The 20692-nt window shown below is 37.0% G+C and overlaps 2 protein-coding genes across 2 annotated transcripts in view; one reads left to right on the plus strand and one right to left on the minus strand.

Annotated features, from left to right (window-relative positions):
* LOC138703535 (valacyclovir hydrolase) overlaps window positions 1–20692 on the plus strand; it is a 119472-nt gene that overhangs the window by 12862 nt on the left and 85918 nt on the right. The window contains exon 2 of the mRNA XM_069831484.1: window positions 6670–6747. The gene's annotated coding sequence lies outside the window, so the exon portion shown is untranslated. The remainder of the gene's footprint in view (window positions 1–6669; window positions 6748–20692) is intronic.
* Window positions 1–20692, minus strand: part of B4 — a 75747-nt gene that overhangs the window by 3071 nt on the left and 51984 nt on the right. Inside the window, exons 3-5 of the mRNA XM_069831479.1 lie at window positions 15274–15585; window positions 7256–7393; window positions 3732–4106 (exon numbers count right to left, since the gene is read on the minus strand). Of these exons, the coding sequence (XP_069687580.1) occupies window positions 3732–4106; window positions 7256–7393; window positions 15274–15583 (823 nt within the window). The 5' untranslated portion in view covers window positions 15584–15585. The remainder of the gene's footprint in view (window positions 1–3731; window positions 4107–7255; window positions 7394–15273; window positions 15586–20692) is intronic.

Here is a 20692-nt window from a genome sequence, read left to right on the forward strand (position 1 = left end):
TTTGCCGTTTTATGTTGTTTCACCTCTGACGTGAAAGGTCTAGGATATCATATACATGTTAATTTCATGTGATAATCTGTCGAGCTTTTCTATAAATATTTCAGATGCCCAGGAAGTCAGTTTTAGTTTGAACCTCGTCAGTCACCATAACAATACTGTTATTCTAAATTATTGCAGTTGAGCCAAATTTTCTAAAACATTATTTTAAATAGGCCAAGGCCAAGTATAAAAATCTATGAAAAAATGAAGAAACATACCTTCAACATAATACGTAACAAAACACATCATTATCTATTAAGTATGTGCCAATTAGCGTAAACTCAGTGAACTTTAAATCCTGCAAATACGAAGTGAAAAGAAACATGTTTACAACTACTGTAATTTATTACAAAACAAATAATATTAATAAATAAACCTTGAAAACCAACAAAGTGAGTGTATGCATCTACAAATTATAGGTAGTTCTGACGTATAGCAGCATTCCGAATCTTCAACAAAACTGAAACATTTATGGGATCACAAAACAGCTGTTTACAATGAACTTCAAAAACAACGGCATAACTTTATTGATATAGCAGACGAGACCCAACAATTTGGCTAGCATTCTGATACACCACAAACCACAAGTAAGACTATAAAAATGTAGTTTATGCAATATTTAAAATTTAGAAGAATTGCCAATCACTTTGTCATTAATAATAACCGGTAAAATTGCTGCAGCCCTATTTTCATTCATTGTCTTGTTTTCATCGCCAGCACGCACTTAGTTTATAATACATCAACAATTAACGTTTGGTACTACCGCGACCATAATTCCATCGACACACATTTGTAGTGTGACATTAATTTACATTGAAAATCAGCATTAGACCAACACATCAGGGGTTCACAACCAGAGTGGACCAAGTCCATCTGGAATAGTTCTGAGATATTGAGTCTTAAAGTTCCTGGCTCATGCTTAGCAACCTTCACCTTCCATAGAAAATGCTGCCCTCTGTGGAGTAACAAATGAGTTACGGACTTTGTTATGGCAATGAATAAATCTAAGTTTTCTTCATTCAAGATTGTATTAATCCACAAACTGATCACTGGTGAACTTGGTCCACTCTGGTTGTGAGCCCCTCACATGTTCTGGATAGTAGGCCTCCGTTTGACAGTTCATTAGGATGTTGCCGACGTATGGTTCCGGCTTGTAACTGAAGAAGGCTCTGTTTTGACGTAATATTGGATGGGATACAGGAACTCGTGTGTGCATGCTGATGACTGACAGTCATTGAAGAAAAGCAATAATTTTAAGTTGATTATGAATATTGACATAGACTTTTAAAAAGAATGAATCGGAATGGAAGGACGATTTTTTTTTATTCCTTGTATTCTATTATATTTATATTCCCTTGAACTTTAAAACATTTAAGGTGCTAGGTGCGGTAACCTGCGGGTTTCTTTACAAGACTGTCAAGAGTTGAAGGTCTTGCGAGTGAAATATAATTGAAGCTACTTTTGTATTATAATAATAATTATAATAAATTCCTTAGCTCAATAGAAGTTTTAAGTTCTTTCTCATTATTTAATATTATTCCTGCATGTAATTTATTCATATAATATCGAAATACTAATTTCTTTCGGACGAGATTATGTCGAGCGGAGGGATAAGGTGATTTATCTGTTGAACTGTGTGTTTATATACAAAAAAATATTACAGGACTGCAGTATTACCACTTTTAAATTATAAAAACACAATTAACCGTTTTAAATCTGATTTTCGGAAGTCCTGCAAACGATTGAGTAGGAACTAGCATACATTTTAATTGAAAACCAGGTTTAGTTAAATTGTGAAGTACAATTTCCTACAAGTATCACAGAATTATCGAAACCACTTTATGCCACTGAGCCTACTGTCTATTCTTAAAAAATAGGAAGACCGTGTAAATCTTTCCATGAAGGTAGTGACAAAACTAAGAGCAGACTGTTAGAATCCCTTGTCTGAGAAACTTCGAAAGAGGAACCATTATTATGTTTCGCAAGAAATTTGGCTTTGATAATATATATATATATATATATATATATATATATATATGCTAGCTGTCAGTGCTGAGGCATGATAGCCCACCTGTGAGTATTGGATTTGCGAATACCGCCAGGCTACCTCTGTCTTCCTCCGACGAGTTTAGCGCTGGAACCTGAGGTATTCTTGCCATCGGTGCGGGGAGGTTGCAGGTAGATTCTTTTGTTGCTACAGTCAAGCCGAGCCGAGCGGAGTTGGAAGTATTAATCGTCCAAAAATATGCAGTCTTCAAGTGTGTGAATATTTCATATACATATTGTTTACCTAGGCCTATATGGTTTTGTTATTAATATATTAAATATATTGTTGCAATTTTTAGTCAAACATCTCCCTGATGTTAATACTGGGTGTTCATTTCAAAGTGTGTCATGACGTCACTGTTGTTGGGTCACAGATTTGAAGCGAGTTTCAGCTTATATGTTAGAGAAGTTGCCTATTATTTAAGGCGTTCTTCAATCTGAACTTGAGAACGTGTACGGTATAACTTGAACGTCGTAGCAACAGATGGCGGTCTGTACGGTCTGTGTGCTACCATAATCTCTTTCGAACTGTGTTTTGCGCCGGCAAGTCGTACGCAGGGTATTTGTTATCATCGGTTGCGTACGGTAACATTCCACAACACAAATCAAATGCTCCGTGTCCATGTTGACCGTCGAAGTTAATGTCAACAAATACGTAAGTAATCGTCTTAACCCTCTCCCCATATCCCGACAGTACGTATTTCCAAACAGTTCACATTCCTGCCACTACCGGCGTTACCGTACGTATCGGTACGTACTCTTCAGAATGAACGCCGTACTTGTTAGGCAACTTCTCTACCTCATAGGTTATACACCTCTGCGGAAGTGTAGTAAGATTGAATTCTCTAGGCTCATCGGCTAGCCACCTGACGGCATACAGCGAGCCATGACACACTTTGAACTGAACACCCATTATTATATGAATTACTCATATCAAATATTTCACCGTTACAAGTCATTTTTAAGGAAACATGCTGTGGAAAAGTTTTTGGTTTTATTTTATTGGAATTTTAGAATATGTGTGATTGGTATCGTGAAAAACAGATTCCTATAATGTCATGCCAAAATCATTTGTTGGTGATATCTTAAAATACAAATGAAGTAGTGTTACTTCTCAAGTGAGTTCAGCAGTAGAGTATATTTAAATTGATAACTTTACAAATTTAATTCAATTCTACTAATCACTAAATTTTATAGTATGTTTCTTCTTTTCATTTATATTATTGTAGTTTTATTATGATTTTTCTTTTTATTTATTTTATTGTATTTGTATTTCTGGTGGTGTGATGGCCTTAACTTCACCAGAATAAACAAATAAATAAATAAATAAAATTTTCTACAATACTTCCCTTCTCTGAACACGTAAATACGAATGGCTGTATCTCTATCTCGCCAAAAATACGTCAGAAAACTAATAGGCATACTGCTGTCGTAAATTGGACGTTTTCAGTATGATTGAACTTCCTTCAAGACTGCCGCTGTCACTGTTCCCTCCCACTCCAGTACCGCGCTAGACTAGTCGGAACCGCATTCCTCTCAGCACTAAACTCCTCAGAGGATGACAGTACTTGGACAATCATCCCATAAACAGGCAGTGCCTGTATTTGTCCCGGGTCCACACTCGAAAAGCCAGGCCAAGCCATTACCTGTGAAGCCGACGGGAAGGGGCGCGGGCAGAGGCCCTGCCACGAGATGCGCCTTAACTGGCAGTCGGTGGTCGCGCAGCAGCTGCGCCAGCTGGTAGAGTGGCGCCTGGTGCGCCTCGCGGGCGCCACCCAGCGCCACCGCGAAGAACTGCCCCGTGCAGCCGAGCGGCACGAACACCGTCTGGTTGCGAGCACCAAGGCACTGGGCGTAGCGCTTAGTTGCGGCGTGCGCGCGCCCCAGCAGGGGTAGCGAGAGTCTCTTGTCGCCCACGTCCTCGAACACGGCCAGCAGCTTCAGCACCTGGCCCGCCGCCACGCTTGTCTTGGCATACTGCAGGCGCTTGCGCACTGAGGAGTCGTGGGTCGCCGCTTCCCCTGCACACACAGCAGAATCGCTTATTGTGTTCGTAGACGAATTTATTAAAATTCTTGCAACGCCCTAGATTATCACATTTCGCCATTAAATTAATGTCATGTCCTTCAGGCGGGCAAAGAGTTAGAAAAGGTTGTTAATGTCGTGCAAAGTTCGAACGTGAGATATTACAAATTTCGCCCTACTTCTTAGGGTACGTACACGTTGGAGCGACGATGCTATATATAGCGATGCTATATCAGAGAGAATTGAAGCATGCATTGTCATTGAGGTGTGCATATTGGAGTAACGATAAAAGCGAAGATACACGATAAAAGCGACGAAAATGAAAAGTTCCATTTTCTTCGCTCTTGTCGTTCATATGATCTCTGATTAAGATAATATTAATATGTATAATTACCGGTGGTTATCAATATATCCGAATATTAATCGATTTATTATTATTTCGGCGTATTAAATTAATTATTGTACATATTGGCAAATTGATCAGTTGTGTATTTATTCGTCATATGTTATGTGATCACAAGAACCAATCACAACACAACGAATTTATACTATCTTTGGGATGAGAAACGGGTTTAATTTTGTACGTATTTAAGTTATATTAACCTTGAACTTAGCAGTTGATATTTCCTATATATCTTATTTCATTAAGTGGATGCATGGAATATCTTCTACTGATAAATCAAAATGTTCTCTCCTCGCGTCCTCGTTGCTCCGATATAACACCTCATTCTTTGATAATACCAAAGCGTCGCTAGCTCATTTCTTTTATCGTTTAACGTTGCTCCAACGTGCACGTACCCTTAGGCATCCAACAATACGTATAAGTGAAGCATATAACTAAACTAACCGAGTTCGTTAAAAACTTGTAAGAGGCCTTATGTTCGGATCATATTTGCCGAATCTTTGTAGTACCTTTCTCCTTGCTCATGTTCGGTGCTCTTCGCCTTAGTTCCTTTTCTCCTATCCCTTTATGCTTTAGCTGCATAAGGATGTCAGGCACTTTATCGTGTGAAGTTACGCATAATAATGAGTAGACCTACAGGTAATTGTTGTTGTTATTAATATGAATAATCGTTCACAAAACTATACGTATAAGTAAAGCAAACAAAATATCTTTTTAAAAATGCAGTCTTCATAGTACCGACTATAAGGTATTGTGCAATCTTCTAACATGAAAGGGAAACCCAGACATTACAAACTTCGTTTTATTCCATATGAAAAACTAAACGCAAGATATGTGCTCACATCCTTAAGCGGTTTATGATGGGATTGGAGAGGAGGACAGCAAATATTTTCATAACACGGTCCAACAAAAGTGACTGGTTTCCTTCTGCAGAGCGAACATCGACGAATATCGAACGTCGCCATACTCAACAAAATGAACCGAACATAGCATCTGTCATGCATGACGTTAATGTGTAGTATGAAAATGACATCATTTATTTTATTTATTAACAAGTTGGATATTATAAGTTAAAATAATGTGTAGCATGAAAATGAATATTTTATTTATAAACAGGTTGGATATTAAAAGTTAAAATGATGTGTAGAATAAAAATTATACGATTAATTTTATGGAATTATACAATTTATTTTATATTATGTGTTCATGTTATAGTATGTATATAAATATTCACATAAATAATGTTGCCGAGCAGCTGTGAATATTATGTGAAGAAAGTAATTATACTTTCTGTCGGTATTTGGTACAGTAAACACTGTCATGTACAGTGCATACATTGTCTTTCCACACTATCATGTGTGTAGCTGCGTTGTGCTCTGTCGTGTCCGCTCTACATTCACGACCGTGGAAATATAAAATGTATGCACTATATTAAAAAATATATTGTAATTTACTTATATTTCTGTGAATGTTTAATCATAATGTTGTAATAAAAATTATTTGAACTTAGAAGTATATAAAACTCAAAGATTTGTTCTATAATTCTTACGCAATTAAAGCATGAAGGGAGGAGAGGCGAGAGAAGAGAGAGTAGGGAAGGGCAATGAACGTGAAGGGCAAATCCGAACGTATACATCGCAGAGCAGCAGCTCAGAAACAAAGTTCGGATTTCCCCAAACTCGACACACTTGAACCGAACATAGCGCCTGTAATGCACGACGCTAAAGGCTATTCATATCGTCGTTGTTCCTGCAATAGCTCCTATGTGCAAAATATAAAATTGTCCAGTAGGAAGAGAAAACACATTTATTCATCCTATGGCAGCCGTACATAGGAGACTGTGAATTCTTACATTTTCGAAATAAAGAAATATAATTACAAACAGGAGATTTTATTATTTTCTGTATCACTATTTAAGGTATTTAATAGAGCAAAAATCTGAAAATCGATAAATATGTCACATAGGAGTTATTACAGGAACAACGACGATATACAGCCTAACAGACGCATACTACCGTACTTCTCAAGTTTAGGTAGTGACTTTTGAATTTGCATTATGTCTTCTCCTGTGGCAACAGGGCGCTTTATGTATTTGAATATGACTGAGCCAAGAGTAACAGGGGTATAACATATTGCACTTATATTATTTATTACAGATTGGTGAAGAATCGCGGCCCATAAGTTGCCAGTCATAAGCCACCGACAGAATGAACATACTCAGGTCATCTTGACAGGTGGGTTTTTTAAATTCTGTTACATCGCCTGCTTTCGAGTTGCCGAGCTGTGAATAATTTATTGAGTAAAATGTTTGGTGATATAGTTAACTGCGAATCTTACGACAAACCACGAAATAACAGTATGTATTTATTAAATTAACCGTTACGGTGGCTGAGTGCTAGCGAGTTGGGCTTATAAGCCACGAAGCCCGGGTTCAAATCCCGCTGCATTCTGAATTTTATTAAAACTTGTATTGGACAACCCCATGGTCCAGGCAACACAGGAATTTTCTCCGGATACTCCGATTCCCTTGTGACATCCCAACAATTCTTCGTAATCATCATCATCATCATCATCATCATCATCCATTCATTACGAGTGTAATGTAGATCCACTGCCTCTATGATAAAGAAGAAGATTGGGATAAGAATGGAGTTAATTTCTTCGGCAGGTGTCAGAACTAAACAGGCAAAAACCCTGATCAATGTATTTCTTTTAATCTAGAAAGATATAAATGCATGTTACCTTTGCTGTCATTCAACTTGTAGGCCGCAATCTCCGTCTTGGTCAGGAAGCGCGTGACGCGAGCGGCGATCAGTTGCTGCATAGATGTGTAGCACTGCGCCACCAGTTGACCCTTGGGAGTTAGCAGCGAGAACCAGCCTGAGACACAACGTCCAATGTAAACTGATTTAATAATAATAATAATAATAATAATAATAATAATAATAAATACATTTTATTTTAGGGAATTTATTCCATATGCACATAGGTTTTCATTAGTTGTTTAACGGTTTGTTTTCCTTCACAAGTCACGATCTTCCTCCATAATAAACCTGCAGTTTATGAACAAAAATATTTATTAATTTTAATACAATTTATATTTACGCGTTAAATTTGTGATGCGGCAGCTCAGGATGATTTGTGATGCAGCAGTAAACATGAAGCCTGCACACGTCAGATTCCAATCCCCTCCACTGCACTACAAGCAGACTCGTTTCTTTCACGCATTCTTCTGTGTAACCCACCCCGCAGATTTTCCATCCCTTTCTAACTAAACTACCCTGGTCGCAAGGCTCGCAAGAAGCTAACTTTGGCATTGGGAAGAATTTAGCTTCCGAGTTATCCCTTTCGTGAGTTGTGTTCAGTTGAAGTGTTAGTGTGCACTGTGGTTGATATAATAAATATGAGATAAATAACAGTTCCTGACACTAATTTATGTAGTCAAAAATAACCTTCTGATAAAGATTTTAACGTTGATTGACGTAATTATACTAACACTGTATCTGTTGACCGTTAATATTGTGATTTCTCTAAATATGACAGGGAGTGAGCTAATGTTAAATTAGACGTATAAGTGTCTATTTGTTAGAGATATGGAATATGAAATCATATTTTACTATGTACCATTTGACGTGATGCCTTATTAGTATTACTTATGAGATTCTAACCAATCTTCGGACTACTTACTTGACATGGACTACTATTTATTTTAAGACTATATTTTTGCAATACGTTTTCTCATACCTGAAAGACAACTCGAGTTAGCTTCCCCTGCTCAAAATTTTATGCTATTCCACTGTTGAGTAGGCTATATAGCGGATGTTTCTCGGCTTTTCTGTCAACATTTTTTTGTGACACAGACCCTACAAGAAGATAATGACCACTCATTTTTACCCCCCAAACAGAATACAGGTATAACAATATAGCAACTTGTCTCAGAGCACCCTGTTAACCAAGGATATTTCATATACCATGAAAATTAAAACTTCCTATTTTGTCTCCTTCATCCGCTATTTAATAATGTAAATGTAGTGTCGATCTCCTATCTTTGTACGCCCCAATGTTCTCTCAGTATTGGCCGTTTTACACCAAAATTAGTAGATGCATGCACTTTTGATTAAAGTAACACATAACACTGCAGCGTATTCACAGAAAACCAACATAGCGCGGCGTATTATATCGCCGTTGAGGCTAGCCCCACATCCTGCTATTGAGTCGTAGCGAATCGATACCTCCTCCTCCTCGACCTCCCCTCAAGCTTGCGAGTGCCGCTACCTGTGAGTGAGGCTTCTGCCACAAGCCTCTCCCAGTGGGATGACTACAACAGTAAATTTAATATATGGAAGGATCGGCGTGAAACCAAGTGTTATAATACATCGTTATTACGAACTTATACTGTTACTAGATATTAACTCAAATTTTTTTGGATAGGCTAAGCCTCAAAATCCTTTTGTGCGAGATCGTGCGTATTTGCTTGGTTTCCGCACAAAACCAATCCACGGAAAGTCTAAAATTCCACATTCAGTTTTCCCAACCTAACACACATAACAATTTCCCTCTTCTTACCGCTTAAGTGACATATTGATTTTACTGCTTTAGGCTTTTAACATATTATTTTTAGAGACGTTCAATATAGTAATAATTATAAATTGGAAACTTACCACTGCAATTTCACCTAAATTGCACTCTTAATTATTGTTTTTAAATATTTGCAAAAATTAAGTAAACTCTACAACTCCACTAAAGTTACTGCATTCGTGATGCAAGTAACATTAAGGAAGCCGTGAAAAAATCAACAAGATTCCAGACTCATAGACTGGGGGAAAAAAAAGACAGACGTATATCACGGCCTGCTGGAGCATAGTAAACACAGAAAACATTTTAAAGCAACAATGTTGAAGATAGATATTTTTGTTTTGCAAATTTGCCGTCATTGAACAGAAACCAAGATGGAGATTTCATTGCAACTAATTAGAAATTCCTCTTTCGCACAAACGATCTTCGCACAAAATAATGTACTATATACACGAGCGGTATGTTTTCTTTCAATTCACGGAAATTAAAAAAAAAGCTCAACTACGTTTCGCTTTTTCAAACTTTTCCTCGAACATGAAAACTTCAACATACCGCTCTTGTAACGCATATTACTATTAAGAGTTTCGCCATTGTTGCATTCCCATGACTTGTCCATACCATCATAACTGTGTTTCTCCTATTTCTTATAGCACCCTTTCCTTTACTTTCATTTTGTAATTACTGATAATACAATGATGATGGCTATGATCATGATGGTAATGATATTAAGTACATTTTAGACATTACTAACAATAAGAGTTTTTCATAGACCACCCATAACACAGTCTCTTTAAACTAGAGATAGAATGTACAAGAGCTAGATATTCTCTACAACATTCGACAATAACTACAACTGCACGTTGTTTTATTTGCTTGTTCGGTTGGGGAAGACGAAGCGCTCAATTACCAGCGAGCAAGATAATCTGTAGCGAGAAAGACTGCGGATGAAGCTGAAGGCTGCCTCGGGGCACGAAAGTGGGTATTCACACGCCACATTCCTGATGAAAGCAGGAAATCGGGCGGGGTCGGTGCAGCACAGACTGCTTCCTACATCGTCACGCCAACTTCTTCATCACAATTATTATCATCATGTATTATTATTAACCTGTCATATATATGATAACCTCTGCAAATTCCATGCAATTATAAATGTAAACATAAACATGAATTTTTGTATTACTATTCAGTTTAATCAAAGTAATTCTCATTATCCTTCGTACGCCACATAAAAATTGGGTTGCGGAATTCAAGAGAGGAAGAACGGACATCAAAAGTGAACACCGTGCTGCAAGACCAGTTTCTGGATCACTCCAGATGCTGTGCGTGACATGATTTTAGAGGATTGACAAATTGGACTCAAACGTATATCAGAGGCTTTAAAAATTCCCCACGAATGTTATATCACATCTTATATCGTGATTTGGCTGTGAGATAATTATATGCTAAATGGATTCCTAAATGCTTGAACGCTGATCACTGATCAGAAACGATTCAGAGTGACGATTTCCAAGTTGCTTGGCCGCCGATTTGAAGAGAATTAGGGAGGGCAAAGGCTAATTGGGATTTACCGGTCTCTGATCGGGTCAAAAACCCTGATAGAACTGATATTTAACTCTTATGGTGAATTTCGGTGAGTCCGGAGAACCTAATTAGTGAAATTCACTTTTCTCAACTCCACGCTGCGGCCCCCTGGAATCTTTTAACCCTTAAATTCGCAAAGTATCCTATAGGATACAACAGGTTAATAGGCTATATGCTGTAATTTTAATAGTACAATAGAAAAGAAATTGGCAGGAAAATTAAAATTTCACAATACTCTAATATTGTACGACATACAAAATATGGACATTGCGATAGTTGTTTTCTTTGCAGTCCGACACGGTTTAATAAACTAGTGTGAGAATAGTAATATACGTTACAAGAGCGGTATGTTGACGTTTTCATGGTCCAGGAAAAGATTGAAAAAGCGAAACGTAGTTGAGCTTTTTTAATTTCCGAGAACATGAAAACAAACATACCGCTCGTGTATCGTACATTATTTTGTGCGAAGATCGTTTATTACATACCTGAAAGACGAATTTCTAATTAGTTGCAATGAAATTTCCATCTTGGTTTCTGTTCAATGACGGCAACTTTTAAAAACTAAAATATCTATCTTCAACATTGTTGCTATAAAATGTTTTCTGTGTTTACTATTCTCCAGCAGACCGTGATATACGTCTGTCTTTTTTTCCCCCAGTCTATAAATGCGGACTTAAAACAAACGGTAAGGTTATGTAATGATTTATTTTTCATTTTAATATTTTAACAATATTATTTATATAACATATTGCAGTAATAACATCGGCATCTGGAATCTTGTTGATTTTTTCACGGCTTCCTTAATGTTACTTGTATCAGGAATGCAATAAGTTTCGTGGAGTAGTAGACTTTACTTAATTTTTGCAAATATTTAAAAACAATAATTAACATTGCAATTTAGGTGAAATTGCAGTGGTAAGTTTCCAATTTATAATTATTACTATGTTAAACGTCTCTAAAAATAATATGTTAAAAGCCTAGCAATAAAATGAATGTCGCGCTTGAGCGGTAAGAAGAGGGAAATTGTTATGTGTGTTACGTTGGGAATACTGAATGTGGTATTTCACACTTACCGCGTATTGGTTCTGTGCGGAAAACAAGCAAATACGCACGATCTCGCACAATAGTAATATGCGTTACAAGAGCGGTATGTTGAAGTTTTCATGTTCGAGGAAAAGTTTGAAAAAGCGAAACGTAGTTGAGCTTTTTTTAATTTCCGAGAATTGAAAGAAAACATACCGCTCGTGTATCTTACATTATTTTGTGCGAAGATCGTTTATTACATACCTGAAAGAGAAATTTCTAATTAGTTGCAATGAAATCTCCATCTTGGTTTCTGTTCAATGACGGCAAACTTGCAAAACAAAAATATCTATCTTCAACATTGTTGCTTTAAAATGTTTTCTGTGTTTACTATACTCCAGCAGGCCGTGATATACGTCTGTCTTTTTTTTCCCCCAGTATATAAATGCGAACTTAAAACAAACGGTAAGGTTATGTAATGATTTATTTTTCATTTTAATATTTTAACAATATTATTTATATAATATTGCAATAATAACATCGGCAAGTTGATTGGTTGATTTTTTCACGGCTTCCTTAATGTTACTTGCATCACGAATGTAGGTGGAGTTGTAGAGTTTACTTAATTTTTGCAAATATTTAAAAACAATAATTAACAGTGCAATTCAGGTGAAATTAATATGTTAAAAGCCTAAAGCAGTAAAATCAATATGTCACTTAAGCGGTAAGAAGAGGGAAATTGTTATGTGTGTTAGGTTGGGAATACTGAATGTGGAATTTTACACTTGCCACGGATTGGTTTTGTGCGGAAACCAAGCAAATACGCACGATCTCGCACAAATGAAGTTTTGCCAATTTAAGGGTTAAAGCATTTATCTTTCTCAAGAAAAACTGCAAACATGACATGAGTCTTCTAACATCTTGGATCGTATTATAACTATGGAAGAAACATGGATCTATGAGATTCATCATTACGATCCAGAAACAAAAAGAAATCAGAAGAATAGAAACACACGGTTCTGTCTGTTAGTTGCAGATGTTACTCCAAAAAATTTCCAGTTATTTACAAGATTATGTAAGTTTTGTCGTGATATCGTGTGATGGACGCATGTGCCCAATATGATTGACATTTTTTCTGCGTAATTATGTACAACTTGGTACATTATAAGTTACTACTATGTTTTAATAATGTATTGCGCTTGCAATTTCCATTCAAAATTCATTGCTCCGACGACTTTTTGGAAAGTAAGGAGGGAGGGCAGGAACTCTCTTGTCGCACTATACTAATTTTTTTCCAGACATGGGTGTCAAAGCAGAGACAGTCAATTCTCACGGAGAGGGTAAAGCCCTTTCACGGGTCGCCGCGCGGTCTCTATTGGGCCCGGCCCGGAATCACTGCAGTCTCGCCTGGAGCTACCGGAAACTAAGCCAGATACGCTTTCACTTGCCACAAGAACAAGTCTGGCGCTGACGACAATGAAACTTAGGTTATGAATATGTATCTCATGTCACTGAAACAAGTCAGATTTTTGTCTATCTATCCATGTCCTTGCTGCCTAACCTATCATGCCCATCCCTCTGTAAATGTCTGCTCTACAGTAATACCAACAAGTGTAATGGGCTCCAATCTGGGTGCAGAGAAATGTAGTCCTCTGAAGTCCGTCGCAATAAAATTAGTGGCGTAAAAAACAGTTAAGGAGCGAAATTTTGAAAGTGGTCCACTTAACTTTTGGTATTCCTAGTTTAATCAGTACCTGTGGTTCTTGATGAAGTGATATTCACTTCTCTCGGGTTTATAGCAAAGTGGTTATTTCTACCACCACTACCATCACTGCGGGAATCTTTTGTTCAGGCCTCAATATGTACTGCGTCTCGGTCCCTACCATTTCTTTCTTCACACTGTTGTTTCTTAATGAAAAGTGTAATTGTTAATTTCTTATGTTTTATTTTATTTTAGTAGATTATTTTACGATCCTTTATCAACATCTTAGGTTATTTAGCGTCTGAATGATATGAAGGTGATAATGCCGGTGAAATAAGTCCGGGGTCCAGCACCGAAAGTTACCCAGCATTTGCTCATATTGGGTTGATGGAAAATCCCGGAAAAAAACCTCAACCAGGTAGTACGGTACCTGTTTCCTTGTTAGCACCTATGTCACATTAACAGCAAATCATGTAAATAACATGGCATAAGTTGGATAAACTGGGCTATGTATGGAAACTGAAAGTGTACTGTTAAGTGAAGTAAACTTTGACCATAAAAAATTAAACCATAATATCAGCCCTATTTCTGACTTAAAATAAAAGCAAACATACATATTGATTACACAACTTTTAACATTATATCACTTCGGAATATGTATTATATGTCTTTCTCGTGTTAAATTTTACTGTACCTGGTTAACATGTTTCTGAGTTCTGAAGAAGGCCAATAGCAGGCCGAAACATGTCAACCAGGTACAGTAAAATTGAACACGAGAAAGACATAATACATATTCCGAAAAAAAACAAATACTTGAGAAATGGAAAAAAAATCTTTAAAAAATATATTCAATGAATCTGATATGATTATATATTTTTACGGTCAAATTTGTCCCATAAAAAGTGTTTCCCCCCAGGCAAAGACTGAAATGACGTCCCTGTGCTGAAAGCTGTAATTTTTTATTTTTTCGGGAACCTACTGTACAATTACCCATCCCAAAGCCACGGCGATCCGTGGGTTAAGAACCTCTATTTAAAGGCTGGTCCACAATAAACCAGGAACGAGAACCAGAACGAAAACGGGAAGCAGAGGACATGAACGTGAATATTTTTGATTCACAAAAAACGAGAACGAAAACGGCTATACATATCGATATGTATGTCAATAACGATATGTAAAATTGATATTACGCATTCTGATGTTATTGTGTATAGTTGACCAATGGTGCGTTCTCTCATGAGTACAAACCAGCCAACATAAACACAGATTAACCAAGTTCAAAATGTATGAAACAGAATGCAATTCAAGTGTTAATCTGTCACACATACACGAAGCATATCGACGGTTTCTTGGTAAAAGTGACCAAGTCCAAAGTTCAAAATTGTTGTTAAAAGGCATTTAAAGGTTTAATGATCCATCCAAAGATAACTGTATTTCTCTAGATGTTAGTAACACGTTATTTTGAAGGTAAATGTGCTATATTATTAGTTTTTAATTTAAAATTATGTCTTAAATTTTCATAATGCTTGGAAGCCTTAGAATGTGAGTTGGTCACTTTTACCAAGAAACCGATGATATATTGAAATTGATTCTACTGACTTTCTGGGTTAGTTACAAGCAATGTATGAAGAAGAAATTATGTCACGGCCTCCTTCCTACAAAATATAAGTCGATCTTTCATGGCAACAGAATGAATCTAGTAGGCTGTGATCGGAAACGAGAACGGCAAAGTTAAAACTTTCACGTTTCCGTTCCCAGGTTCCGGCAAGCATGTCGTTAATTTTGAATGCTCACATTTAAATACATTTATTTTAACAATATTTCCGTTCTCGTTGTCATTTCCGTTTCCGGTTTATTGTGGACCAGCCTCAAGGCTCACCCTGGTAGGAGTCGGGTATGACGAGAGCAGGGCCGCGCGCTTTGCCGCCCGCGACGCTGCGCGCCTGCACTTTGGCGCTGCGATACTGGCGGTACAGGAGCAGCGGCTCGGCCAGCGGGCCCAGCTGGGCGGCGTCGTCCGCCACGACGCGCACCACGCGCGGAAGCGAGTACTTGTCCAGGAACTGACGCGGCGTCAGACGCTCCCGCCGCGCGCCGCTCTGCCGACGCTCCAGGCTCGACGAGTGCTTCAGAGACAACTGCGCGCGCGCCGGGTCACTGGCCGCCGTCGAAATCTCCGAGCACGACATCGCTACGGACAAAAATAGCAAACACTAATTAATTCAATGATTCTTATATTAATTTAACCCACTACATTTTACTTCAGTGTCATTCAACAATATTCATCTTGAAATGTATTGAATCTTCTTTTAATTTAACTTCAGTTTATTATTAGTTCCTTATTTATTTGGGGAGGGAGTTCACATCCAGATGTGCGCAAATATAAAATGAATATTAACCAGCACTGATATTTAACATTAGAAATTTTTCTCAATAATAATAATAATAATAATAATAATAATAATAATAATAATAATAATAATAATAATAATAGTAATAATACGACAGAAAACTATTAGTGCGAATTGAAGTAGCGACCTATATTTTTTAATGAGGTGCCTAAAGTTATCATTGTTATATAACAGTATTATCGATTTGCGCATAAGCGAAACAAAGAAGCAGTAGTTGCAAGATTGTGGCACCTCTGCACGAGTGTACCATTGGCGCACGTTTGTCTCGGGCTAGTAATGATCATATGAACCAGAATGTTTATAAAAGCTCGGATGCTGCCGCCGATAATTCTGTAGTGTTTGGTCAAAACATGATAATTCCAAAAACCTGTTTTGAGATACAAGTTACAAGCATTTTTATTTTGACTTTTCCTATATAAATCATAATTCGAGTTTACATACAAATGTGAATGAAAATAACATAAGAGTACATGGAGAGATCACGGCTATATCAAACGAAAGGAACTGATTTTATATAGGACTGCGATTTCAACAAAAAAAAAGAGACCATTTTTGGAGTTATCATGTTCTGACCAAACACCACAGAATTATTCACGGTCCAATCTCTAAAACTCGTGACAACAAAGAGAAAGATTGCCACGGAAGAATGGAAAATAATATATTCCAGCAAGCAGTATACAGTACGTTGACATTTCTAAGTTAATGCGCGTTGTCGTCTATCACGTATGTCTTAGTTAGAACCATATGATCTGTCAGAGTCTGAATCCAACATTTTACTTGGTTTGCTCAGGTTTTGAAGTTCTCATGGTAGTGTCACTAGGAGTGACACATTGAAAGTATCTTGAAATAAATAAACAAAATTGTGTTAAAACTCTGCGCTGTCTGTTCATACTTTCTTGTTATGTCCGTTGTTTGTTCCGAATGTTAACAAGGAAAATAAATTATTATGAGGGATTGAAGATAACCTACGTGTTGATATGATAGGTTTATTATCGGAACTGTAAGAAGAGCACAGGCCTATGACTCGATAAAACACTATCCGCCGATAAACGCGACTAAAAGAAACGTTGGAAAGCCGAAAGAAAATAAATTATTAACATAACAGATTAACTGTGCATGTTTAACTTAAAATTATCATACGAAGACTGAAATTCGTAACATTCACACGACGTCAGTGGGCTAGAGCTGGAGACGGAGCGATTAGAACTGTTGAGTTGCTCGGTTCTATCGGTTTATGTGCTTGGCAGTGGAGCACCGAAGTTACTCGGTTAACCGTAGCCGGTCAGTTCAAACAGAATTCACATGTTTTACTTAATTCTAGCAGACAGTAACGTTGTTACTGTTGTATTTAAATATTTTCTGCTGCAGGACAAATTATTTTCTTATCCCCAAGGCGGGCTGAAAGGCCTCTAGTATTGAAGAGGAGTTCATCCTATTATATGACCTGTCAAGTGGGCCTAATGAACACTGACAGTCTGACCATATTACTGTAAATAATAATAATAATAATAATAATAATAATAATATTATTATTATTATTATTATTATTATTATCATCATCATCATCATATTAGAGTGTTTCATTAATATTAAAATACGTCAAAAAAGGAAGTGCATTATATTTTCTTCTATTTGTGTTTATTGGATTTGTGTTACCTCATCAGTCATCATTTTATTTATATTTATTTCTACGAATTATGTTACCTAATTACTTTAATTTATCAATAATGTTACTCTTCACCAAAGATAACATGGTTGTATTGAAGGCTAGTAATGTTATAAAATAAATAAACATTATGTTCTTCAGTTTAAGATTCCAACGTTTTATTGATTATTTTATCCACTTTCCGTAATAGTAAATAATTCTGTGTGTTATTTTTAAGTGTTTTAGGCAGCGCTTCATGGAGCCCGTTTCTTTCTATCTTCTTTTTTACTTAGCTCCAGCGTTTAACGTTTACCTCACATGTTAGTATTATAAATTATTTTATCAATTTTATTTCGTCTGTCATATATAACAACACTGAAAGTTAAATAGGCCTTTCATACAAAATAACTCCGCAAATAGTTGTAATCACGCAAATGAAATTTGCAACAGCCACTTCGCAATGAAGAGAAGCACTTTTTTCTCGTCAATTGGCAAAGCGAAAGCGCTTTACTACAACGATTTTAAAATACGCTTGGTTTCACTTTCAAAGTACGTTCTAAAATCGATTCAATCTATCTAAATTTTAAATCTGCCGCCACAAATTTATACTCGGTACTGTATTCGGTTCAACCGAGTAATGACGTCACAGTAACTGCTCCGAACCGAACCGCTCCGTCCCCAGCTCTACAGTGGACGCTATAACTACCTCTGATTCCGCCTGCGAAACCTTTAAATACCTCCCACATGTCTCTGCTGATATTTTGGCTGCCTAAACAAATATTAATAAATAAATGACTTAAGTCGGACACTGTTGTACAGTACAGTACATACATACATACATACATACGTACATACATACATACATACATACATACATACATACGTACGTACGTACGTACATACGTATGTACATGCAAGCATGCATGCATACGTACGTACGTGCGTGCGTCCATACATACATACATACATACATACATACATACATACATACATAATACATACATACATACGTACATACATACATACATACATACATACATACATACATACATACATACATACATACATACATACATACATACATACATACATACATACATACATACATACATACATACATACATACATACATACGTACTTTAAATCCCTGGAAAGCGGAGAAGAATATTTTGAGCTCGAGTTCATCTCCTGACTGCGGATTTTATTCGACCCATTCCAATGTTGAGAGTGGAGAATAAGTGTAATTGAACTGGATTATATATAATTGTTCTCAGAATCACCCACTAAGTTTATTTTCCAAATTTATTATTATCTTTTCTACTTGAACGCGAGAACTTTTATGTCGGATCGGAAAATTTCAACCGCCTTGGAGGAGAAAATTCTTTGCACAACTGGCAATACTGACTGAACTGTCCCACGTGAGACCAACCACATCTGTCTACGAAACTGACAACACATTTCCACAAAACGTGACACCGATAGTCCCACTTTCAGGTCAGGGTTTTGTTACGGTTTTCACGGTCATGGTAGAGGAACTACTACAACACATAATAGAGTCCAGGAAGAGATAGCGGGATGACTTTGATTGGAGCAGGAACAGTGTGAGAGGCTCGGACCATACTGCGCACGATGCCACTTCTTGGAAGACTCACCGTTACCACTCAAAATGATGTATGCATGTATGCATAGACGGAGATAAGGGGAGGAAGGTATGCGGGACAATATCAAAGTGATATAGGCTACTGTCACTATTTAGCATTAGGTATGAAGAAAGCATATTTCTGCAATATACAAATCAACCTTTACATAAACGTTATGTTTCTGAATACAGGCACTCATTATGCGATTTATCTTTTTATAGTATGATCAAGAAAAATTGGGACAAACGTGGAACATTTTCTAGAAATCTAGAGAGAGTGGACTAAACATATTAGTAATATTGAAAAGAACCTGCTATTACTATGGATAATAATATAAGTATTGGTGCAACCTACAGGTAATGACCATATAAGTGGTGATAAGAAATGGCGAAGTGGACAAATACATGAAGCATTCTACAGAATCAGTGATGGCACAGCTCTCTAGTTCACACAATGATCTTAGGGCCGTGTTAACAAAAATCGACAATATTTATTTGATATAATTGGCATTTTGCTGTAGCTTCTTAGCTGAGGAAGGTATACGTTTCAGAGGGCATAATTGATGTTTATGTTTTCATTGTGTACATTGTGTTCATGTATTTATCTTTTTATGCGTGTGGTCGCTTTCGTATTCACATAATAAGAATACTTATTTGTGTAGCTTAATATTCTATTGTGCGGCCACAAGGAAGTCTATCTCTGCCATGTGTGAGTGTACCCTTGGGTGAATGTTTATAGGGATTTTCATACCACTACTGGGGAGGGGGCTTCTTGGCGTGTGGTCAACACGACACCTTGTCTCCATTTGAGACAACACAGCAGTGGGAGACATAAATGTCCCAAGTATGATTTGAAAGTACGTCCGTAACTTCCAAGTAATATTAAATCATATATATGACTAAATTTTAGGAATTCAAGTGAATGCTCGGGGCTATTGAAAGAGCTACTGTATGCCTGGTAATGGAGTCATGCCGTTCATTGAAGTGTTAGTCAGCGCGGTGACCGGAACGGGCAGCAGTTGTCAAGTGGCAAAACATCTGACGACCGCTACCCGAATCTCAGAGAGCTGCTCGAGTGGCCAGCCTTCATATTCCATTTCTGTTGAAAGTAAAGAGACCTCTGATTTAAGCTTCTAAAAAGAAATTTTGAGTCCCATTTTCATTGAAGTTATTTAAATTAGATAAGATGATATTTTATGACACTGCGAAAGGGAATGTGTGTTTCTGTATGGATAAAATTGTTCTTCTATGACGCGATAGTTCACAGTTGGGCCTTGGCCTACTTTATCAAGTATCTCCATTTTTCTCTATGTTGCGTATGGATAAATTCTTTTGACCTTCACTTCCTAAAAGATTGACATTGCGATATAGCTCATTCGAGCTTTTAATTGCAGTATAACACTAGCATGCCTTTATTCTTTCCACTATCGAGACTCTTGTTCATTACAATAAATTTTCACGCAGAAAATATTTCCACACGAACTGAAGTGAATGAATATTTTTTAAACATTAGATAATTTTTTCATATCCTCAGGAGATCTACAACGTGTTCAGTACCCAAATCCTTAAGTTCCTTGTTAACATGTTAGCACATTCGTCCACT

Source organism: Periplaneta americana, chromosome 7, assembly GCF_040183065.1.
Source record: "Periplaneta americana isolate PAMFEO1 chromosome 7, P.americana_PAMFEO1_priV1, whole genome shotgun sequence".
In the NCBI taxonomy this organism is placed as follows: domain Eukaryota; kingdom Metazoa; phylum Arthropoda; class Insecta; order Blattodea; family Blattidae; genus Periplaneta; species Periplaneta americana.